The sequence below is a fragment of the Diadema setosum genome, chromosome 1, assembly GCF_964275005.1.
Source record: "Diadema setosum chromosome 1, eeDiaSeto1, whole genome shotgun sequence".
Classification (NCBI taxonomy): domain Eukaryota; kingdom Metazoa; phylum Echinodermata; class Echinoidea; order Diadematoida; family Diadematidae; genus Diadema; species Diadema setosum.
The window spans coordinates 3,565,981-3,590,478 of record NC_092685.1 but is presented as its reverse complement, the minus strand read 5'-3'; the positions used below and the strand labels follow the sequence as shown (position 1 = coordinate 3,590,478).

Sequence of the window (24,498 nt, the reverse complement as noted above, 5' to 3'; positions counted from 1 at the left end):
AAATTGCTTTTCCTTTGCCTTGTTGGACACTGCTGTTCAATGACTGACCAGTTTTACTGAAGAAATGTGGAATAATGGTACTTAAATGTAGATGTCACACTATGACGGCAGAATCAGGTGTTGCTGTTTTTTTTTGTTTTTTTTTTTTTGTGGTTGGTTTTTTTGGGTTTTTTTATTCTCTTGAGATGTCTTCGCCTTGATGGAATACTCACATATTTATGGTGTGATGTCATAATCAAATCTATGTTTCCCTACAGCACTCAAGCTAGCCCATGTGGACATGTATTCAAAGAGATTAAAAGAAAGAGGAAGAAGGAAATCGATAGCGAGAGAGAATGGCCTCATCACCGCAGCAGTATCATTACCAGCATCCGCCCTACCCAGCCCCCCGCAGTCATCCCAGAAGCAAAAGCCACAGGGTGAGGAGTTTGACAACCTGGAAATCTGATCCTCATGTCTACTTCGTCAGGACACGGGACTAGTTTTCAGTTAAATTTTATAAGCTTTGGTTTATGAGATGGTCAGAGTCTTTCATTGAAATTAATACTTCATTGGTGTCAGTTTATTATGGTACCCGCATATCCAACGAATATCTTTCTAACTTTGGATTACTTTTAGACTTCTTGGTGAACCTGCACTAAGCATTTATCCAATGGTCTCCAAAGTGTACAAGAATATGAAAGCCCCTAAAACCAAATGATTCCTGAGTTCCTTTTTTAAACTGAAAACAATGTAAAACAACAAGATTGGGAAAATTATATGCAAACCGGTAAATAAAATTAACATACATATCAAAATCTTGTGCTCACACTTTGTTCCCTTAATTTTGAATGATCTCCAAGGACGTTGCTAATTCAGGTTAAAGCTTACATATCTGCTAAGTTATCCAATAGATTGTTTAACGATGCTCTGAGGAAGTATATGAACCGTAACATATGTCTGTATTTGAAGAATATAGATAATTTAATTTCTATACATATTCAAGTAAGAATTTAAATGGAGCGTGTAACTTGTACACATTTTTTGTTTTGCTTTGTTGCTTTTTTGTGTAGCAGTTACAAAACGGAAACCTTCCAAGGAAGAGCTGGAATTCAGGGAAAAGATGAAACCCTTTGCACGCTTCCTGACTTCTACCAACCTTGAAGAGATGTTTGACAACATCCAGAGTAAGTTCAGCTTCTTAGCAGAATTCTTTTTTCATCCCCTTAGCCTTGAGGTCAGGGGTGGTATTCTGAAAATCTTCCAAAGTTTCTTCTGAAGTTTCTTCCTAAGTCGGAAAGTTAGGAAGTGCCTAGGAAAGACAGAATTGGTATTCTGAAATTTCTTCCTAGGAACTTCTTAATGCAAATTAGGCCATCCTTATCCCTGCCCACATCCTTTCTTAACCCTAAAAAGACTGGGGGGGGGGGGGCCTAAAAGGCCCCCCTCGACATTTCGCGCGATTACTCTGCAGCACGCAATGCTCTCGCCGCCATGCTCTATGACTTTTTTCTTTCAAGTTTCCCGCACATTTTGACACCAAATTTGTGACGCCCGGGGGTACGGTTCTGAAGTTACATAACATTTTGTACATGCATGTGAGGCCGAAAATGGCTCAAAAATGTGATTTTGTGTACAAAGTCAATGCAAATTGAGTTTTTTCACATGGTTCATATAAATATGCTTATTTTTACTCTCAATGGCTAAAATTAATTTGTTTTAGGAGTATTATGCTTCAAAAAGTGTCTGCCACAAATTTTGTTTAAGAAAACAACAAAAACAAAAGGTCGAAAAAACAAAGAAATACATAAGAAATTCATGAAACAATAAAATAAATAAATTAATTTTGATACCGAATTTTTTTTCAAGTGCATTTGCTAAGAATGCCACAAAGAATAATTAGACCAAAAATGAGCACTTTTGGAGCTTTATTTACTGATTTAGATCAAAGAGTCTGATTTCTCGCATAAATTAGCATAATTAATCAAAATAAAATAAAAGAAGACTATTTTGGAAAATTTGAATATACGATCTTGTAGATTACATCGCACACTACCATTGTGCAAATTTTCGTGGCGATCGCGCGATCCACGGCCGAGATCTTAAGGGGGGGGCCCGTTAGGCCCCCCCAGTCTTTCGAGCTACCAAAATAGCCCAGTCTTTTTAGGGTTAAGCTAATATGAAATGCCGTATCATGAGGAACCAACCAATGGCAATCGCATGTTATTATGATGTATGGTTAAATGCACATGTGCGTGGCATGTCCCCTTTCTCATGCCCATTTCGCGCATTAAAGTAAATGTTGCGCGCTATGAATTACAAGCGCCTATCACAATGTTTTGCAGCTTGCTATACTAACTTACAACATGGGCTGAGGACAGGGGTGGGGTTTTCCTAAATATTTTCTAAAATTCTTTCCTAAGTACATTCTAGAACACCAACTTCTTCCTCAGTCAGAAATGAGCATATCTCACCCTCATTTGCATATCTTCCTAAATTTCTTCCTAAGTTTAGGAAAATAGTTAGGAAGACACTTGAGAAGAAACTTATGAAGATTTTCAGAATACCATGTAGGAAAAAATCCTGACTTAGGAACAAATTCCTTCCTAAAAAGGATTTCAGAATACCACCCTTGGTGTGGCAGAAAATATTGCAACGTGACAATGCGCTACCTGAGCTATATTGGTAACACATGGCTACGTGATTGTGTTTCCATTCCTTCTATATTTCTGTACCAATCTCTTTGTGGCAGCATTGAAAAATGTACTTCCCATGCATTGGATTGACTCTTTTTATGAAACCAAGTGGGTATTATGGACATTGATTACCAACTGTAAGACTTCATTCTAAAGAAAAAATCCAGGAAACTTGTATTTGTGCTGAATTCTGTAGCCAGCTGCACCAAAATGTCTGTTATATCATATTTCTCAATCGTATGTCTGCTATGGTAATGATGCAGGATTTTAGTTATTTCTTTTTCCTTTAGTAAAATATGTGTATGTAAAAAGTCCCTTAAAGTCATCTGAATTAAAATGGCTAGATTGAGTTATTGAATTGGTGGATGTGATTTTTGTGAATGTGACTGTATGATAGCTGAATTATCTCATATATTTGTTTTAAACATTTAGCTGCAATAGATGTTTGTAAAAGTTTGACTCTTTTATACTGACTGACTGACTTTTTTTCTTTCCATTTTTTTCTTTTCCTTTGCAGAAGAGAAGGAAGTCAAATCTAGGATAAAGGAGCTAGTCAGATGTAGAAGAAATGGAATTACAAAGTTAAAAGGTATGAAATTCAATGAGCTCTTGAAATGTTACATTAGTTCTGTCCAAGAGACAATATTATGTGACAAGTGCTGTCAGTTACATTAGCAAACATCCTGTATAGTATACAAATATACTTCACCTTGAGAGTTTCTGATTACAACTATGGGCAGAGGTAACTCCAGTAATAGGAATTTTAAAAACATAGTAGCTGTGATACTGCAAAAATTGCCTGTGACAGGTATTCAAGCTTGCCTATGGCCAGTGAATACTCATAATTCGGGGAAGTTGATTTTTTTCATCACAAGTATAGCTGTGCTATCATTTCACAAATAGCGTACTATCTGGAAAAGGTTGTCATAGAAAGTGCTGTCATTTTCAAACTAGTATACCATGGACTGTCAAACATGCAAACATATTGAAATAGTTGAAAATGAATATGTAGTAATCGCTTGAAACTCTTTCAACCAATTACAAGAGGATATAATCCACAATACACTGTAACAAAAAGATTTGCTTGATATCTGTAATGTGCAGTATGGCAAGTATGATGTGGAAGTGACAAATTTTTATTGTGCTTGAATGTACATGTAAGTTATATATTAATCATGGACAGTCATTTCCATAAGGTGATGCTGAGCATAGAGGAATTAATCAGTTTGAAGTTATGTAATATGCTCAAAGAAATGGAATATTTTTCTACAAAGTTACCATTAGGAAATATAGGAAACAGGCATAAAGCGTCTTACAATGTTGTAGCAGGTAACAATGTTTGCTGCTGTGAGTAGAGAATCCATTTTTGGTCTGCGTTTTCATTAAGTTTGTCCAAGGGCAAAAATAAGATGTGAAAGGTATTGAATGATTAGGCAAGTAATCATTGTGAAATGATGATTGACCATTCAATAATTCGATGACTAAATTGGGTTTCGATGTACCTTCTATCCAACAGAGGTAGAAGAATATGATGAAGCCAAGGCTAAGAGGGAAAAGAGGAAAGAAAACAAGAAGAAGCTTGCCGAGAAGACTAAGAAAGGAAACATTATTGCTGCTGCCAAGAAACCTGAGTGAGTATTCACGAGACATTTGACAAAAAAAAAATCACAAATGTAGCTTATCAAAATGGTTCATCTCTAAGAGTTTACATGTATTGGTAGTAGTAGTAGTAGTAGTATTAGTAAGTAGTAGTAGTAGTAGTAGTAGTAGTAGTAGTAGTAGTAGTAGTAGTAGTAGTAGTAGTAGCAGTAGTAGTAGTAGTAGTAGTAGTAGTGAGTAGTAGTAGTAGTAGTAGTAGTAATAGTAGTAGTAGTAGTAGTAGTAGTAGTAGTAGTAATAGTAGTAGTAGTAGTGGTAGAAGTAGTGGTTGTGGTAGAAGTAGTGGTGGTGGTGGTGATGATGATGATAATGATGACAATGATGACCAATTAATGATAATATTTTGTTCATATATATCGTCCTCTTTCATGGATTAGAAGCACAGCACTTTACAAGGTGAAATAGTAATCATCGGAAAGCTTGTGGAAGGAAGAAGTCTTTTAAATGTCTTTCCAAAGTGAGGGTACTCTATGGATTTTTGATTGAAGCTGATGCCAAAGTGAGGTGCATAAGATTGGAAACCACTGTCATCCTGACCAGTAATTCACAATGTTCTGGTTGCGTGAAGAGATTGCGGTATGTTAACCCATTGAGGACGAGTCCCGAGTATACTTGGGCAAGTGTCTATGGGAAATGCGTGTTGTAGCAAAATCAAACTGTCCTCAATGGGTTAATGGAGGATAACTGGGAAATACAGAGTGATAAGGTGAGAGAAGAGTAGATAGTCTTCTTCATATGGCACAACATGCCTGGTTGATACCCTTTGCTGACTATTGCTAGTCACCAGGGGGCACCCCACGAGGGGTCAGCATCGTTCGCTCATTTTCTGGTGTGGGTATATGGGTGGACCACTGCACCAGGTTTGCACCCTGCTTTTTGCTAATGGATGAATGAAGTGGGATCTTTTACGTGTGTGAGTCATGATTCCCTCAGACACTGGGCCTCCATTAAATGTCCTACTGGAGGAACAGTGTTGTTGTCTCTATCTTGAGGGGATGGCATGATAACACACAACAGTGCTCAGCTAGGCTCAGTGGGATTTGAACTCCAGTCATCAGGCTCTCTAACGACTGAGCAACATCACTGCCCTAGAGATACAGTGGGACTTGATTGTGCAGGTGCCTTGAGAGTTACAGTCCCTTGTTTAATATAGTATGCACTGTTATCAAAGGGAGCCAGTGGGGGTGTGGCAGCAAGGGGTCATGTGGTCCTGTTTCGAAGGGTTAAAGGTCATACTGGTACATTTAATAGATGATATGATACTAGTTTTCCTCATCAATCACTAGTTTTGAGTGTTTTCATTTAGAGGGAGAAGAATCTGACCTGTAACATTGACCAGCCACATTTCTTACACGATCAGTAGTGAGAAAGGACAACACATGTGGAATCAAATTTGTGAATCTAGCTTTTCATGAATTCATCACATACATCTAGCCACCTATCTTTCATTTAAACCTCAGTATAATGTTGATAGACCTCGTCTGCTGTATGTCTGAAGCCAAATTTACTATCCCCTGTAGATTTTTCTGCAGTCACATATTTCTGAATGATTGTAATGTGTGAACAAAAAAAAAATGCTGTTAATTGTATTTATGTTGCATCGTTGCATCAGTAGTGTGGTTTAATGTTTTCCTGCATACCTTGGATTATTTTGATTGGTGCTCTACAAAGTACCAGTCTTCTTTTGCACTTCACTTTTTCTCGTCCTCAATGCAAGCTGCCCATGAGTGTGGTGTGATGAGTAGTGTGCATTCAACCTTACCTTGGTGATGTGAATGAAATAGCGCCACCTTGTGGGCAAAGTGAACAATCTCGCAGAGTAAGCTGGCATCACCACAATATGCTAGAGTTTTCATTACCTTTGAACTGTCAAACAGGCTTGAAGGTTTATCATATTACAATCATATTCAGCATACTCTATAGAAACATTTGTTGCCTTAATCCCTGTGCTTCTTGCTTTCTAATCAAATCCATGTCAGAATTGGGAATGATGTTGTTGGTGTGAGCATTAAAAAAAAAAAAAAAAAAAAATGTGTATCCTGGTGTGAATTATCAAAAATAGGATATTGATTATGTCCGCCACCTTGACCTGAAGTTAATCGTCGGGCAGGTGGAAATATCTGTGCCAGTAAGTTTAGTGAGAGTATGTATGTATGTGTGTGTGTGTTGGGTGTGCTTTAGCGATTTCAGGTCCCCTGAAATCCAATGTTTAAATCTGTTGATGTGAGTAGGTCCACACACCACAAACTCAGGAACATTTATATTTAATCAAAATGTGTATCAGAGAACTTTGATCACTTTACTTTCAGCTTTCTCCACCCACTAAACTCCACCGCCATAAAAAGGTGAAAAAATAAATAAATGTTGCCTATCATGCTGCCAACTCCAGTAAAGTCAAATACTAGTGCAATGCTTAAAATTTAAGGGTTCTCTGAAGGTCAGACTGTGTAAAACATTTAGTGTGTAGTAGCACTTCCCTGTGAAGTGATGCAATATTGCATCTTTTGCAGTTTTTATGTACCGGTATTAAGGTACACTGTAGGATGTGCATTCGACTAACTTGGAATTTGACACAACATACATTGTTTGATTGTATTCAATTTCAGCCAGCCTCTCATGATGGGGCATATGCTCTGCATGAACAGATTTCATTGTTCACGTTTCTCACAGCAAACCTGTTCAATATTTCCTTCCCTTCACCATTTCATTCTCCTTTTCATTGATGTAACCCTGCTCCATCCTTCCTTTTTCTCCTTCTCCCTTCTTTATTTCTTTCCATCCTTCCTCTCCCTGCTACCCAGAACATCTCAAATTCTCTTCTCCCCCTTTCCCTGGCACATCTCTTGCTGTCTTGGTTTTCAATTTACCCAGCAGCTGAAGACTGCTAGCCATGAAAAGGTGCACTGCGCCTAGGATATAATGGGGTCAACACTTCATTGTGAGAACCTGAGTGAGAAGCTATGATCATGCTGCATTGATGCTTTTGTGACTTTTCAATAGTGCAGCTGGCAAATCAGACATGCTTGTGTGGACCCTTTGTGCCCACCCTTTTAGTCAGCTTGAGTTTAAGACATGTGCACTTGTATCCAACATACAAGGTTGGAACAGTTCTTCAACAAGCACATTTTTCTTTGGGGGAGGGGGGGGGGGAGGAGGTAGAAGGTGCTATGTAGCTGGGTGTGCATAAATTTGACATTTCTAAATTACAGAAGGGAGAAATAAGTGGTAATTGGAAAGGAGCCTTGTTTCTATTCTTAATGGAAAGAAATGATTGTGCTCTTTCATGAAGTCTAAGAATCATGTTGGATATGCAACATGTTATCCTAATGTAATTAGAGCTAAAATATAAAAGTAGATTAAATATCTCTTTCTGTCCGTAATTCTATTTTATGTCTTTCTTTCTCCTTCATGATGTAGGCAGCAGCATGAGGAGCAAAACTAAAAGTCTTTTGACAAGAAATTTAGAATTGAGAAGTGTTGAATATTTAGAAGTAGATGAAATGAATAAAATGTTGTGTCCACAAGCAAAGCGTGCCAATGTGTCATCACCACTTTATTGTCATTAAGTTCCTGACGAATATGACAACACTTGCGTGATACATATTATATCCTGTAAATGACACAGTTACAAGAATATTGGGCAAAATATAGCATGACTTATACATATTATGGCAGACATTAGAGTATGGTTGATTTGCCACTTTAATTTGATATTCAGTCTATGATATGCACAGTATATAGGTATCATGATATGAAGTATTGTGAGTTTTTTGGGGGTTTTTTTTAAACCATTGTAGAGATGATTATTCCTTATGGCAATATCGTCAACATTTCCTGGGCAGTATAAATGTGTGCAGTGAACCAGTGTGTAGTGAGTGATCAGGGTATGAATCCGATGCAGTTAAGAACTGTGATTTGACCACACTCATCTTGTACTCGTTAGAATTCATGGTTGACTTGATCCACATGGAAATTTACTCGTGTATGAAATCTGCGCATGCTGGTGGTGTTTGTATATTGTCGGCATGGCCCAGTGGATTTACAAAGCAGACTCAACAGAAAAGGAAAAAAAAAAATCTCATAACCAGACATCTTTCAGTTCCACTTTTATCAAAGTGAGTTACAATGTAAACAGAATTTTACATTGTACTTTACAATGTATTGTCAGCATACTTTAGTGTTCAGCCAATCTGCATGGTATTTGACAAAGTTTTGCTACTTACGCCATGAGTAATATTCCCACATACCTTTGAAGACAATGATACGCCATGCCTATTATACAATTTATTTATCTGTGATTTGGATAGACATGTTTTGTAATATACTTTCACATTGTTAGGGAACCAAGAGAATATTTTTTTTTTTTTGTCTTCTTTCCGCTATTCCAAGGTCTTGTCTTTTATTATTCTAGTCCTTATTAATCACTGTCACAATGTCAGAATGAAATAACTTGTAAATAAATTTGACATTGTGTTTTACAATGCATTGTCAACATAGTTTAATATTCAGTCAATCTACATGTTATGACATCTAGACATCTAGCTTCGCTTCTTACACCATGAGTAATTTTCCCACATACAGTGTACCTCTGAAGACAATGATACACCATGCCTACTACACAAATTTATCTGTGATTAATTTGCATAGACATGTTAACTGTACTTGACATTTAATAGAGGGAAGCAAAAGATTTTTTTTTTTTGCCTTCTTTCTGCAATTACAAGGTCATGTCTTTTATCATTCCATAGTCCTTATTAATCAGTGTCACAATGTCAGAATGAAACAACTTGTAGATAAATTGCTTGTGATCTTTCATCTTCACAACACTAGTGCTAGACACCAGTACTTTCTTGAGAGACCCATTGAAAATTACTGATTTGAATTGATTCTTACCTACAGGTATGAATCGATATTAAAATTACTTGGAAACAGGAACCACAAAATTAATACATTGCATAAAAGTAATCATGTATATGGGATTTAGGTATCTTGATGAAGTATCTGTTGTTTTGTAATGCTTACTTTATGTGTTATTGAAATCATGTAGGAAAAACATGGTAGATACTACTTGTATAGACTTCATATGCAGTGTATGATGGCTTTATGTATCAACAGTGATCCAAAATGTTAAGATGCATGTATTTTCAAAGAATGTATCAGAAGCATAGGACATTATGTCAGGAAATTGAAGATGCTTGGCAAGAGGGAAACCAAACTTGGTGTATGCAGATGATTCCCAGGTGCCCTCACCTTGCAAAACCTGAGACTGCATAAGCCCTCAGTGGAGACCTCTTTCTACTTCGTCCCTTCCATAAATTGTTATTTCTGGCCAGTAAGACCTCCTGTATTTGTGTACCGTCTCCCGCTCACATTCATCGACACCTGCTTAAATATTGACAGTACACCGCATTTCATTGCTCAGACCAGATCGGGGGTGATGAATTGTAAATGCGAGTGACCCTTGGAAGTAAGCTGTAGGGCAGGGGTGGATCTAGAGACAAATTACCAGTGAGGAAATGGTCTCTGAATTAGCCTTCCTACCAGCAATCTAAATTGAAATGCTTGAAAAGGGGCCTCCCCTTTGATGCTCTGTATTCAACCTCTACCCAGAGGCTGTGTGCTTGTACAGACATTGTGTTTGAATGTGCCGCAAATATGACGATTCGTATGAGCATTGTTTGCAAAGAGGTGAATGCCAGCAGAGAATTATAATGTTGGTATTGTGTCCTTAGTCCACCAGAATGCACCTAAGATGTGAAAATAGATTCATTCATCATGCCCTTATAATGGCATACAACATGAAAACAGAATTTTATGATATGAGAGATAAGTATCTCAAGGATATTAGTCTTTCCCTCAAATAAGCAGGACATTTTATACAAATGAGATGTCAAAATATATGGAATGAATAGGATAGAGGATTTTGCCATGGATGATTGTGGAGGGACTTCATGTCATAGCAGGGCATGTAAACAAAGCAGTTGCAAAATATCTGTAGGGAAATGCATCCTTTGATGTACATTTGAACAAACAGTCAGTTCTTTGCTGAAATAAGGGAGCTCCTCTAGCCAGGGGGATTGGCAAAGAGTGTTTTGGGCAATAAAAGATTGAACAGAAGGCAAGGAATGTTTCACTCTAACCATTGATATTTTGGTTGGATAATTACAAGCATGTTCATTGCAAAGGTAAGAAATTACAAGAATGAGAAGCAGCAATATCACAACACACCATGAAGAGTTTGAAGTGACTACAGGCCTAATGTATACTGCCCATTCACAATTGCACTTTTGGTCTTGTTCCTTGTTTGTCTCATTTCAAATAATCTTGGTTTCTATGACAACAGAATATGTCCAGTATCCATACTCCATGGGACTCCTAGCTTGTCCCACCCACTGGATGTACTGAAATGTGTCTTTGTGCATCCAAATATGGCTGAAACAAGCATACCAGGCATAGGTGTGAAACAAGGAGTTACAAAATGCCATTCAAGGAGATTCTTCTTATGCTGTGCTGAGAACCAAAATATTATTGAGGATTAACCTTTTGACATTTGCATGGATGTACGTGATTTCTTAGGACTCCGTATCTTAACACTTGGAGCACCCCACCAGTGGGGAAGAATGGCATCCAGGCATAGGAGAGGAAAGTTTGTTAAATCAATGATTGGAATAGTGAGAGTTAGGGAGATGAAGGGGTAGGATAAGAAAACTATCTATGAAAGAGAAGGGGAACTGGGTGTCAAGCACGTGGCCAAAGGGTAGAAAGTTGGGAAGTTGTTCTAATGACAGACAGGAACCGTGCAATCACGACTAGTCTCTGTCAGCGCGAGAAAGTGAGTGAGCCCTCGCTTGTTTAAACTCCATTTCTGAAAGACCACACTTCCTCCAAGGGTAATTGGGATGCACAGAGGGTCTAGCCTTTCACATTAGATTCATCTTGTCAAATGATGCCACAGCACAAGTGTTCAAGAGCCATATTAAATCTCTACTGATTGTCTGGAAAATGATTACATTAAGTCAGTTGCCCATCTAGAGTTCAGTTTTAAGGGTTTGTCATAATAACTGCTCAGATATGATCTGTTTTTAATGAAAAATATCTTACTTGTGTGCCCACTGAATGCTGTCAAACTCCATTACCATTTTGAGCTCTTCCTGGCATATCTTTCAGAAAACTTTAATCTTTTCAGTGAAGGGTTCAGATATTTATCTAAATCTGTCACCAGTGTTAATAGTAGGCCTATACAGTTGTATGTCTATAGATGTTAGTGTGCAATCCTTTTGTGCATTGCTGGGTAAATTAATGACTTTAGTTGTTCATTATACAGGTTCGCATCAGTTGTATCCATGTATTTATTGTTATGATAGAAAGTCAAAACAATTTTTACGTGGTCTAAAAAAAAAAAATCATTCACGTTTTGAAAAACAATGCTTGTTTGACACATGCATCTCATGAACGAGCGTGCAGTTGCCACACACAGCCTGTATATTGTGTGAGTGTTTGTGTCAGTCACTGGAGGTACAAACAAGCCATATTTGAAATCCTACCCTCCTTTTGAAGAACAAAGCAGTGTCAAACACTTTGATGGAATGTGTTGATGGTAAACACATTGGGATGACTGTTAAACTGATACATCACTTCCTGGAGTAAGGATGACACAAAAAATTAACACCTGTACAAAACAAAACATGACATGAATAACAGTTTGTCCTGCGCGGTTATCCGTACAACACCAACATTGAAAGGAGTGCTCAAAGAGGTAAAAATACCATAGATTTGAGGAGAAATCCCAGGTTGTCAGCACCCTTAATTGCATCCCTGTCAGCTCTTATTCACCCAACCTGCCGAAGAGGAGCTGGTAATCGCTGCGTGATTGTCGGCCCATCGCTGTTGCCGGCTAGACCTGTTTGGGCAAACATAGGTGCTGAGTGATTACATGGAGCAAGCAGGAGAAGCAAATTCATGATGTGACAAACTCTGTATCTTATCCCCATGTGACTGTAGGTTACAAGTGGGTAGACTTTTGGGAGTCTATGAGCAAGACAGTTGCCTCTTTTCTATTTTCTCTCAGTCAAATAGTTTGTATGTATTTCAAATGATTGCATTTAAATGAACCGTGCTGGCTGCAAAGATCTGACTTCGGCAAAAACCCAGGGTTGAACTTGAGAAATGGCCGTGGGCATGTAGACTCCAGCTTATCATATCATGGGCCACCTTGCCTAGTCCCGTGGGATACTTGGTTGCTGGAAGGCAGAGGGGTGGTTTGGGGACTTAAAACGGCTGCTGAGAGACATAAGGTCAAGATTGGCTACAGAAAAAAGTGAACAAGTTCAGCCATGTTCACATTTTACTGTGAATTAGAAATATAGCTAAAGTTAATGCATTTTCCTGGTTCACAGTTCTGGTATCTGAATTCTTAAATCTTAGTTCTTATATCTTAGCTAGACTTGGTTCTCGTAGAAAAGAAATGTAATTTTGCCTTCATTCACACTGTAATTTCCTCTAGATTAAGATTATAAGTCTTTTCCAAACAGTAAATTAAGTCAAATTTTTGGTGAAAGTGAAGTCGGGGTCTGTTCCTACTGAAGTCTGTTCCTACTGAAGTCTGTTCCTACTGAAGTCTGTTCCTACTGAAGTCTGTTCCTACTGAAGTCTGTTCCTACTGAAGTCTGTTCCTACTGAAGTTTGTTCCTACTGAAGTCTGTTCCTACTGAAGTCTGTTCCTACTGAAGTCTGTTCCTACTGAAGTCTGTTCCTACTGAAGTCTGTTCCTACTGAAGTCTGTTCCTACTGAAGTCTGTTCCTACTGAAGTCTGTTCCTACTGAAGTCTGTTCCTACTGAAGTCTGTTCCTACTGAAGTCTGTTCCTACTGAAGTCTGTTCCTACTGAAGTCTGTTCCTACTGAAGTCTGTTCCTACTGAAGTCTGTTCCTACTGAAGTCTGTTCCTACTGAAGTCTGTTCCTACTGAAGTCTGTTCCTACTGAAGTCTGTTCCTACTGAAGTCTGTTCCTACTGAAGTCTGTTCCTACTGAAGTCTGTTCCTACTGAAGTCTGTTCCTACTGAAGTCTGTTCCTACTGAAGTCTGTTCCTACTGAAGTCTGTTCCTACTGAAGTCTGTTCCTACTGAAGTCTGTTCCTACTGAAGTCTGTTCCTACTGAAGTCTGTTCCTACTGAAGTCTGTTCCTACTGAAGTCTGTTCCTACTGAAGTCTGTTCCTACTGAAGTCTGTTCCTACTGAAGTCTGTTCCTACTGAAGTCTGTTCCTACTGAAGTCTGTTCCTACTGAAGTCTGTTCCTACTGAAGTCTGTTCCTACTGAAGTCTGTTCCTACTGAAGTCTGTTCCTACTGAAGTCTGTTCCTACTGAAGTCTGTTCCTACTGAAGTCTGTTCCTACTGAAGTCTGTTCCTACTGAAGTCTGTTCCTACTGAAGTCTGTTCCTACTGAAGTCTGTTCCTACTGAAGTCTGTTCCTACTGAAGTCTGTTCCTACTGAAGTCTGTTCCTACTGAAGTCTGTTCCTACTGAAGTCTGTTCCTACTGAAGTCTGTTCCTACTCCTAAGCAAAAAACAAAATGCAGTGAAAGTAAAACAAAAATATTGAGAACCTTTCTCTGTAGGGTGCCTTTCCCTTCTCAGTAGTTAAAGTTGAAGAAGTTTGAAAAGCATTGTGTACTAATATACAGAAATTAAAGAACAGTCAAAGTAGCACTTGAATATATCTTTTATCTTTTACAAACCACTTGTAGCTCTACAATATATAGGTTTACCCACAAGCTTTAATGTGGCATCAGATTCTCTTTAAGTTGCAGAAATAAGACAAGCATTATGTATTATGCAGAAATTTAAGAACAGTCAAAGTAGCACTTGAATATCTCTTTCATCTTTTACAAAACCACCCATATTAATCGATAGCTGCAATATAGGTTTACCCACAAGCTTGATGCAGCATCAGATTTTCGCGTTTATTGAAGAAGAAATTTGTGTACGTGTTTTTTTTTTTTTTCCAACCTGTGTGCCAAAACCTTACTCGCAATGAGTGCAGCTATTGTCTGGTGTGTGAACGCAGTCTCCATCAAGGCACTGTGGACTTCAGGGATCAAGCTGGCAGATGAAACAGCGGAATGGAATGTTTCTAGTGAGGGAAACCCTCCAGTATTTTGTGCTTTCATTTTTAATTGTGAGTTTCTTGCTTTCCTCTAGATTTAGCAGTCTTTCCCCCAGACATTTCAGTAATGTGATGTCATAACCTTTGAATTTGCAGCAATTACTTGACAGATTGTCAAGACTGTCTCCACTGTTGTAGGACTTCTCTTTCCGTCCAAATCTCTTGGAGATATCTGTCAATATTATCCTGCACTAAGATGCGTCCATCTTCACATTGTTGTTGGTGGAATCTGTGACTGGATTGTTGTGAAGAATGTTGATGGAATCAACTTTTATTGAAAGGCAGAAATCATGATGGAATTTATAGCAAACTAGAAAAGCACTCTGAGAGCACAGACCTCCGCCAGGCAGCTACTCTCCACCAATGATCTTGCTCTTCCCAAAGAGATTTTTCTCCTCTCCACCACTGGGGAAAAGTTCTTTTGGCTCTTCCATAGAGAACAGTGATTTCCACACCCATAGGTATACATGCTGAAAAATCGCCCAATTTCCCAATATAGAAGCCTTTGTTACTTCATAAACCCTCAGCTGCACGGCGCGCCTCGCCCAGCTGCAGAAACTGGAGCACGCACTTCAGTGCGCGTTTGAAAACCTCAAAAATGCGCAGCTTGAACTCCCAAGTTCATTGACCCTACCTGTCAAAATATCAAAAATCCTTCATAAATTCCCCCAAAATTCTCGGATCACTACCAAAATTTAATCGTTTGTTACTTGTGTCATTCTCAACCTTTCCTGCAAGTTACATCCAAATCCGTTTAACTACTTTTTGAGTTATTTTGCTCACAGACAAACAAACTAACTAACAAACAAACAAGCAAACAAACCAACGGTAACGAAAACATAACCTCCTCCCTTGGCAGAGGTAATAAAATGTTAGTATCGCAGTTTAAAGCAAAGTAGAGAGTTGCCATGATTGTAGATTAAAGGAGTTTTTGCTGTGAGAAACTGGACTCTCTGGAGTAGGATAAGTGGTGAATCATAACAATTTGAGTGAAATGAAAGGGTAGTTGAGTGAATATTGGGATTTCATTTGACACAGTAGTCCTGTAAGTATCTCGAATATAACTGTGCAGGTTATACAACTGTGGCATTTCTCGTTTGAAATTCTTCATTGTTCATACGCACAGGTAAAACATATAATATTTTACTCTACTTCTTGATTTAAATGAAGCAAATGATATATTGTAGCTCCTTTCTTCAGGCACATGTGTAATAACATTAATGTGAAATTTATAACTTTCTGTGCCTCAAACCATTGAGTGTAATACAAATAACATTGTCACATGATCAATTTGGTCTTTTCTTATCACCATCTACAACATACCAGGTATATATGTACCATGCATTTTGTAATCTACTAGTATTACCATGGAGGTAGAATTCTACCTCCATGGTATTACATTTGCTTTATGTGGGTAATGTATCTGCCCCTCTCTACCTTCATTATCAATACTTGAAATGGCATTGGAATGCAAGACAGCAAATTTGATCACATCAGACTCGTGCATTATTGACAAGGCGTGACATACAGCATGCATGATAACTTGCTAGACTGGTTTTAACGGTCAGGTAGCAATTTAGCAGGTAATGTCATTCCAGGCCAGGAGAGTTCATTAAAATCTGCACTTAGATTATAATTAGACCCTGATTGAATGAGGCGAGCTCTCAACATGCAGTGCATACCAACTTCCACTCATAGAGTTCAATTAAAGGCAATCAACTGGCATTGCTTGATTACATTGTAGAGCATAATTAATGCAAATGTGGATGAGCAGTCTCATGTCCATATTGACACTGGCTCTATGATTCATCCAGGAAATGTTGGCAATGTTTGGCCAGGAGACATTTACTATGAGCAGGCACCGTTCCCGCCCACCCTCTCCCCTGGTCGATACATTCTGAGTAGGGATGGGCCACAACCATTGTGGACTTGGCTTTTAAAGGTCGTAACATCTCCATTGAAATCCCTCACAATATTTTGATATTTCAGGGATGAGTTTGTGTATGTGCAATTGTTTTTGCCGGTTTGTTTGTTTGTGTGTGTGTGTGGGGGGGGGGGGGGGTCAAATGTATCAGACATCAGACAAATATGGTATGCCACATCTAATCATTGTTGAGACAGTAGGCTGCTGTGCTTGGCTGTTGGTTTTGTGGACCGTTCACACTGACGTTGAAAAATCACGACATTAGAAAAATGGCAACATTTGGTGGGATTTCTTTATCTTTTCCAGAAATTTGCTGTGACAATTCGCAATGAGAATGATCAGTGCAGTAAAACAATGATTTTCATCAGGAATTTCTTCTTGCTGTTTGGATTTTTGCCCTTAGACACACATGAAACGTACTGAATATTTTAGGAGGTTTAGGGAAGTTATCACTGCTAGTCTTTTGTTAGTCTAGCTCATTGATGAAATATGTCAGCAACTGTCTTTGAAACCAATAAAAAAAGATAAGTAAATAAAATAAATTAATGGGAATTCATGCCTATTATCATGCTTGCAAATAGTGCACTGAGTCCCAGCATTCAAAAGTTGTTCATCAGGTAATTGAACAAATAATTCTATATGACACTTCATTTCCATAGGCATTGCTTGCCTTTGAACATTTGAATGTTTGAATGTGTAAATTTTTTATCGACTTATACTAATGATTTTTACCTTAATACTACTGGCCAATGTGATTTGACATTTTACATGAAAATTACTCAAGTCTGCAGGTGGTTTTGATTTTGCAACCTGGCTTTTTGCAGTTTAATAAAGACGTAGTAGTTCAAGAGAGTTTAGGATTTCATACTGTTTACCCCAAGAGACTGCATGAATTTGTTTTCGTCTGACAGAATGAAACTTCTGCTCAAGATTGCTTTCAACACAGGTTCCAAACAACCAACCAGTGATAGATACGAGAGAGGGCGTTGACCTTACGTCGAGTTTGTCAGTGAAGCAGATAAGAATTTCTTGGAAACAGCGGGATAAGCAACATTCAGAGATAATTCCATATGTGTACAAAACATGCATTCTGTATGAAGAAATGCAATTTCTTTGAATATTTCTCATTTTGCAGTAAGAACAATTTTCATATCAATTTCTCATTAAATGATATGGTATTTTTTGTCTGGGAAGGCCCCTTTCAATGATTTTGTAGCCATGTTACATGTTGTTTCCTTCTGCTATGCTTCTCTTTTGATTCAGCTCACTGTAGGAGTACACTTTTTTATCAATATTGTTATCCTTAAGATGATGATAATGACAGTGAGAAAAGTAATATATGAAATGAAAGTTGCACATGGAAATATTTGTGGTAAGAATGCTGAATAGTAATACATCCAGGTTTGTTTATTTTCTATGCAATTAGCTAAGAATACATATAGTATTCTAATAACAAGGTTAGACAACACTCACATTGAGTGATGATTTCTTTAACTGATTTTGTGCAATGACACAGGCATTGCCAGTATATTCAATGCTAAAAAGGATGTTCCAACATATTGAAGATATGTAGATTGTTGGGTTTTTTTTCAGAAGTGTCTAAAATATCCCTTTGAGTCTCTGGTTCCCTCATGTGGAAACACTTTCTAAGTCTGAGTGCCTTGGGTTACTGTGATGACCCAATTTTGTGGATGCTGTGTTGTCGTGATTAGCACCTCTATGCTCACAATTCAGATTAAGCCTGTGACATTTCTCATCCAATGTGTTACCTGGTCTGGGGATGGTACAGTTATGCCCCTCCTGCTGCAGTCTTATTTTACTTGTTGTGATTAATTCTTTTAATACCAACTGTTTTACAAGTGTAAAACAGCCAACAACCACGAGTAAAACCCTCCCTGAATATCCAAGATATGACATGAAAGACTTAAAGTGCAGTTCAGTTCTGCATTATGTTCAGATGGGCTTTATTTATTAGAAATTTGACACTTTGTGACTTTGGATAGTTCCCTTTTGCATAAATAGACCCTCTCTATAATATGTCTAGAAATTGTTAGGAATCACTTTTCTTGTGAAAAAAACTCTGCTCTCTCGTGGAAGTCCATTGCATGTCACTAAATTCTGTCTGATCATGACATTCGAAATCAAGTGACATAGCAGCGTTTAGTGTGAGCATGGAGCTAACAGAGATACCCCATGGTGTGAGTGAAGACTCCCGACAGGTATAGCAGTGTAAGGAGGCATTCCTTCATTTTAAACAGTGTCATTGAGATGCATCCTCCGTTCACCATAGATATTATTTGATTTCCCAGCTTATGAACATTACCTGAACATCACGTGATAGAGTTTTGATAAATGGCATCTTACGTCTGAAATATGATCAAGAAGTGTTGCATCGAGAGAGTTGTGTTATTTGCAATGTTTCCTGAAAATCTAAAGTAAGAGTGATTTAAAACACACATGTTCAGTCTGCGGCTTAGGTTTGTAAGTAGTAATGTACACCATGTGAGAAGAAAAGGAAGTTCAGCTATGAATGGGTAGCTGTGATTCACATGTGGGGAATATCCTTGGCAGTCACAAGTCGTGGGTGTTACAGCCGTTTGGTTTGAGGATGCTTTGTATTTGGTGCTTGAGGATCATGATGCATTATTGGGAGCAGCTAAAAATAACAATTCCTGACTTAGTTTTAAGCATAAAAATCGATTTGTTGGACTCATGTTTACCTGTTCAACGGCATCATGGTTTTGTTTTGTTTTTGTTTTTTTGTATTGCCTTTTACCTTAGATTCTCTTTTCAGAGACCATCTGCTTCTTGTTTTATGTCCAGAGGTGGAATGTCAATTAATATTTGTATGCCAGCCTAACTGTGTATTTCAGGATTCATTATTTGAAATGGTTTTTCATTTCACATATGATACAATGTGGAGTTATTACCAGCATGCTGTGAATACAGGTGCATTGCTAAACATGTTTCTCCTTGTTTGAAAATATTATTATCATCTACACAAATTGTCTATTCCTGTATTGTTGAGTAAAGATACAATGATATCAGAGAAGAAAAACAAGGCAACAAGAAAAATTACATTTTCCTCAGAGTAAAAAAAAAAAAAAAGAGACACAATCTAGAAAATTTGTAAGTTTACTATGCTGCACTTCTCAATGATAATTTGGAAGATTTTTTTGTTTTTGTTTTCTAAGTTCATTTAGGGCCAATCTGGATCTTGTAGGGTGATGAATTACACGGGGATGTTGTTGTTCCTCTCCTCGTGTAGTGTAATCTGTTAGGTACACACCAATATGATACCTTCACACAGTGGCTGGGACACAGCTTTCACCAAGCACTGTTCTTCAATTGCAACGTCTTATCAAAACCTCAGGATTGATTTCAGTTTTTGTTATGATTGATTCTGTTTGTTTAAGATGGATAATTGATCAACCCAGATTTGCTCTTTGACCCAAGGGTCTCTAGTTAAGAGTCATTTGCGTTGTATCTGTTGCACTATTTATATCCAACAAATAACTCATTTTGCTTATATCAGAAATCAACATCAAGGAACATAAGAAATTTGTAGCAAGAGATACATTGACTGTTAGAGTTATCCATGCCTTTGTAAGGATAACATTTGTGCTTTAAAAAAAAGAAATGTTATGAACTATACATCATATGTGCATGCATAATCATGAACAAGAGTGACTGGTGCTGTTGTGGCCTCACGCTAGCATGTTTTCATCAACAAATAAGCCATTGTTCATTTTTTCAAAGAAAAGGAAGATGTGTACATCCTGTATGTCTGTCTTCCCTACAAAAAGAAATAAGCTTATGCAAACAAGATGTATGCACTCATGGTAATGAACTTCTCCACCGCCTCTGGAGCCAGGCGTGTGTTCCTGAAAACTGGGTCGTTCATTTCCTTCTCTCCGCCTCTTCTCCCCTTTGAGTTGTCATGGGGGTTAATGATTAAACCAAGCCTGAGATATTTAACATGGCCTGATGAAGCCGAGTCAATATTGACTTCCGCTGCACTGGCTCTACCGGCAGGGGCAGTGGATACTTTCTGCATTTCCCCGTTGCCAAGTGCCCGGAGCAATTTACTGAATTGAGATGCAGAAATGGTGCACATAAGTATCTGGAGATTTTGCCATAAAACAAGAGGCAGGGCTGTGGATTTGATCATGACATTGTGCTTCATGTGATCAAAGCTGTCTGGATGCGGGGAAAAAGCTGTATTGGTTTCACAGAATTGATGCCCCTTTTAAAGGACAAGTCCACCTTCATATACATAAGAACTGAGAGAATGCAGCAATATCAGTAGAATACCATCAGTGATGAAAGTTTGAAGAAAATCAGACAACCTGTTCAAAAGTTATGAATTTTGAAGTTTCAGTGCCGCCATTGCTGGATGAGAAGACTACTACAGCTTGTGATGTCACATGCATAGAACGATATTATAAAGAAAATGTAAAGAAAATACAACATATTTTCACTTTTCTGGCATAATAAAAGAGCACCTGACTTGCATCTTTCAGAAGGCAGGGGGAATATTGCCCTTAACATACGTCAGTAACAAGTCAAGGGAAAGTGTACTTTTTTCAAAAAATGAAATTTTGTGGAATTCTCTCTATATTTTCCTTATATCATTCTACGTATCATACATTGTACTAGTCTTCTCAGCTAACAGTGACTATGCAGAAACTTTAAAAATTCATAACTTTTAAACAGATTGATTTTCCTCAAACTTTCACTGATATGTTCTACTGATATTGCTGCATTCTCTCAATCCTTATGTATATGAAGGTGGACTTGTCCTTTAACGCACCTTTGGCTCTTCCACTGACTGAAGGACAAGTGAAAGGGTTGTCAGATTAAAGTGGAAAGAGTGCAGAGTGGTGTGGATTGATAGAAATTGTCATGCTGGAATGATTATGAAATTGTGGACGTATGTTTTGAAATAAAGCAAATATTTTTGTGTGTCCTATTACATATTCTAATTATCTTAATGTCTAATAGTCCCTTTCACTGATTTTCTATTATTGTACATTGCCATACATTTCGTGGTATCTTGGTATATAATTCATGAGTTGACTGTTATTTGTAAAATAAGTAACTAGTGAAAATATTGCTTCTGATAATAAAAATGCAATACGTGGATAGGATCATCTCCACAGTGGGAAGTCGCTGACTGTTCTTTTGGAGAAGAATACTGTAGAAGTGGAATATTTTACGGTGTTGAAATTTTTATGCATTTCGTACATTATCCAGAAACTAGCACCAAAGTAAAAGCATGCAAATATTTTTACTTGCCCTATGTTCAAGTAGATGATGTCTTGATTCCACGGAATTAAAAACAGTGGAAAAATGAGCAAAGAAACTGGGATTTCATAACATGTAAAACTCACCTTAGCGAAAACTTATCCACATGAAAATATCCACTCTCACAGTAATGCTTATTTCTCACTCTCGGGCTATGGTTTTGGGTCATGAATTCAACCACTCATGAAATTGTCTTTCCAGTCCCAATTGCAAAGTGTTATTCTTTCAAAAATGGTATTATACTTTACTTCTTTTCAGTGGTCATTCTGTCGTTTGTTTTAATTGAGTATTGGTCTTTACTTGCTCTTTATTGGCACTTTCTTTAAATCTATATATCTGCTAGTGATTACAGCAGGTCAAATCTTGAATGAAGACAGCACTTAAATCTGCCAGGAAAGCTGTAAAAGGCATTTTTTTTTTGTGTGTTCATTTTCAGCTTCATATTACTGCTTTTCTTTCATTCCTCTCCCTTTTCAAAGATGACTTTAGATAATGCACATTGTATCAGGGTTCGAAATTGGCGATGGTCCGCTGGCCATTGGCCACCCAAAATCACGTCGGACTAGCTAAAAATCATAAAATTTTGAAGTTACTAGTCCGTCTGGCTGGCCAAAATATTGCTTCAGTGTCAAAATTGATTCTAAGTAGTCCGCCTGGCTAGTTAAAAAAAAAGTTAAGTGCGACCCCTGTGTATATGTTATCATATGTATTGTTACTAACTGATTTTCAAATTTTGCAGTAAATAAATCAATGTGAATATTTTGTCTCTCTTTTCTTGCAGCTCAAAAGAGGATGTGAAGGATGAGAAACTAGGTGAGTATTTATTTGGAATTTATGTCATTTTATTCATCTACCTCAAGCTGCAATGGTGTATGAATGTGCCCTCGCATTCACTACCTCTGTGGGTGTGGGTGTGTTTGTTTAACCCTGATTTCAACGGCACAAATATAAGTCTTCATTAAAAGAGAAGTACGGTTTAGGCAATGGTTACACTTTTCAACAATTTCAGAAATATGTGGTGCTGTTTAAATTTCATTGCAGTTTGATTACATGTAACTTATCAGAATCAAATCCAGAACAAATGAAAAAAAAAAATCTCAGTAGCGAAATGTCAGTGTTTTGCAATCATTGTCAGCTCTGTGGCAGTCTCCAAAGTCCCTGGCCGATATTGATAAAACAAATTTTCAGCATTTACTCGCCAACTCTAAATGTGTGTCAACATCGCAAATTGCAAAATCCATATCTCTCAAGTAGAAAATGTATTTTTCCATACTTCTCCCTCTACGCAAATTTGGTTTCCTAATAACCTTTAGGAGGGAATGGCACTGATTTTCTTCCGATGCTTGTGTTCATACAGAGGGTGTTGAAAATAAGTCACACCTTCACTCAAGTATGTGACAGATATTTTTGTAGCACCTCAAACATGCGACAGTGGGTTGAAATCATCTTGCATGTCGCCCGGCGTGTCAAGCCCGGAAAAGAATTTAATCGCTTGCATGGAGGCAGTTCGAAGAACATTCCCCAGCAATGTCGGTACTTGCCAGATAAGTGCTACTTAATGAAGTGACATTTGTAGGAAGGGTTCAGGTTTCACCAGCTTTTATTTTATCAACACTATTATGTTGACTCAAGTTTGAGTAGTCTTATTTCAGAGTGAAAAAAAAAAGTGTAAGAGGATGGAGGACATGAGGGCAATGACCAGACATTTTGTGTGTCAGTGTGAGCATATTCCTTACCAGAGTGATTTTGTTTGTTTTTAAATGAACACAAATATCAAAAAAGGAAAATCAAGGTTTTACGTTGTTTAAAATTTATGAGAGGCACTTTCACTAAAAAAAAGTGGGAGCTTCCGCAGTGCTTGAACATGGCATTCTGTCCGTTCATTCTGCTGACCTGTGGTTTGTTTAGATTTCTATGTTAGTTTGGAGCATGGGACATTTCCTTTCTGTGAAAAAACAACAACAACAACAACAACAACAAAACAAAACAAAAGGGCACTCTTGAGCAATCCAGTTCAGCTCATATCTTGCTCCATTTTGTTTCCATTGAGGTATTAACAGAATTCTGATTCACTTGACTCAAATATGATAAGTCCATACCAAGATTCATGCATGAGATCTGTAATTCATTTGATTGCTCATCCATGTACAGTGTAACAACATCAGATCAATCACTTTGTCAGTGTAACTGCAGCACAGGCACTATTGCTGAATGTAAAGTACACTATTCATACATATTTCATGTCTTCATTCTTCAAGAAGTTATCACCCTGATACAGTTTCACTCTGAATTCTTCATTGCAAGTTGGAAAATTTCCCTGGTAATTTGTGTATTCATGTGGTAGTCCACAGTTGGGTTAAAGGTACTATTTACCATTGGGAGCAGTGATTTTAAAAATGTTCGAGATATCAAATTTGATGCATATGTGTAGGTCAGTTGTATCACAAAACATCCTACCTTGTAAAAATTTTTGCAGTAAAGCCTGAAATATAAGGAGATATCACTATTTTTCTCAATAAACTATAGCTGTAGACAGTTTAGTCTAGGAACAATTTTATTATAAGTATTGTTCACATTTTGTTTATTTTACAATGCTTAACACTAATTTTACTGATTCAAATTTTTACAATGATTGTTTCTATCCCTAATTTACATTTTAGAACTATTTTGAAGAACTAAAGCTGGATTTTTGTTTCATCTGCAAATTCTGAATTATGCCTTTAATCATGGAATAGTAGATTCTTGAATATGAACATTATTGCCAAA

The 24,498-nt window shown here is 37.6% G+C and overlaps 1 protein-coding gene across 1 annotated transcript in view; it reads left to right on the top strand.

The window, feature by feature from the left end:
- LOC140246584 (transcriptional adapter 2-beta-like) overlaps positions 1-24,498 on the top strand; it is a 51,177-nt gene that overhangs the window by 14,463 nt on the left and 12,216 nt on the right. Inside the window, exons 9-13 of the mRNA XM_072325928.1 lie at positions 258-419; positions 1,053-1,166; positions 3,193-3,264; positions 4,192-4,306; positions 22,514-22,545. Of these exons, the coding sequence (XP_072182029.1) occupies positions 258-419; positions 1,053-1,166; positions 3,193-3,264; positions 4,192-4,306; positions 22,514-22,545 (495 nt within the window). The remainder of the gene's footprint in view (positions 1-257; positions 420-1,052; positions 1,167-3,192; positions 3,265-4,191; positions 4,307-22,513; positions 22,546-24,498) is intronic.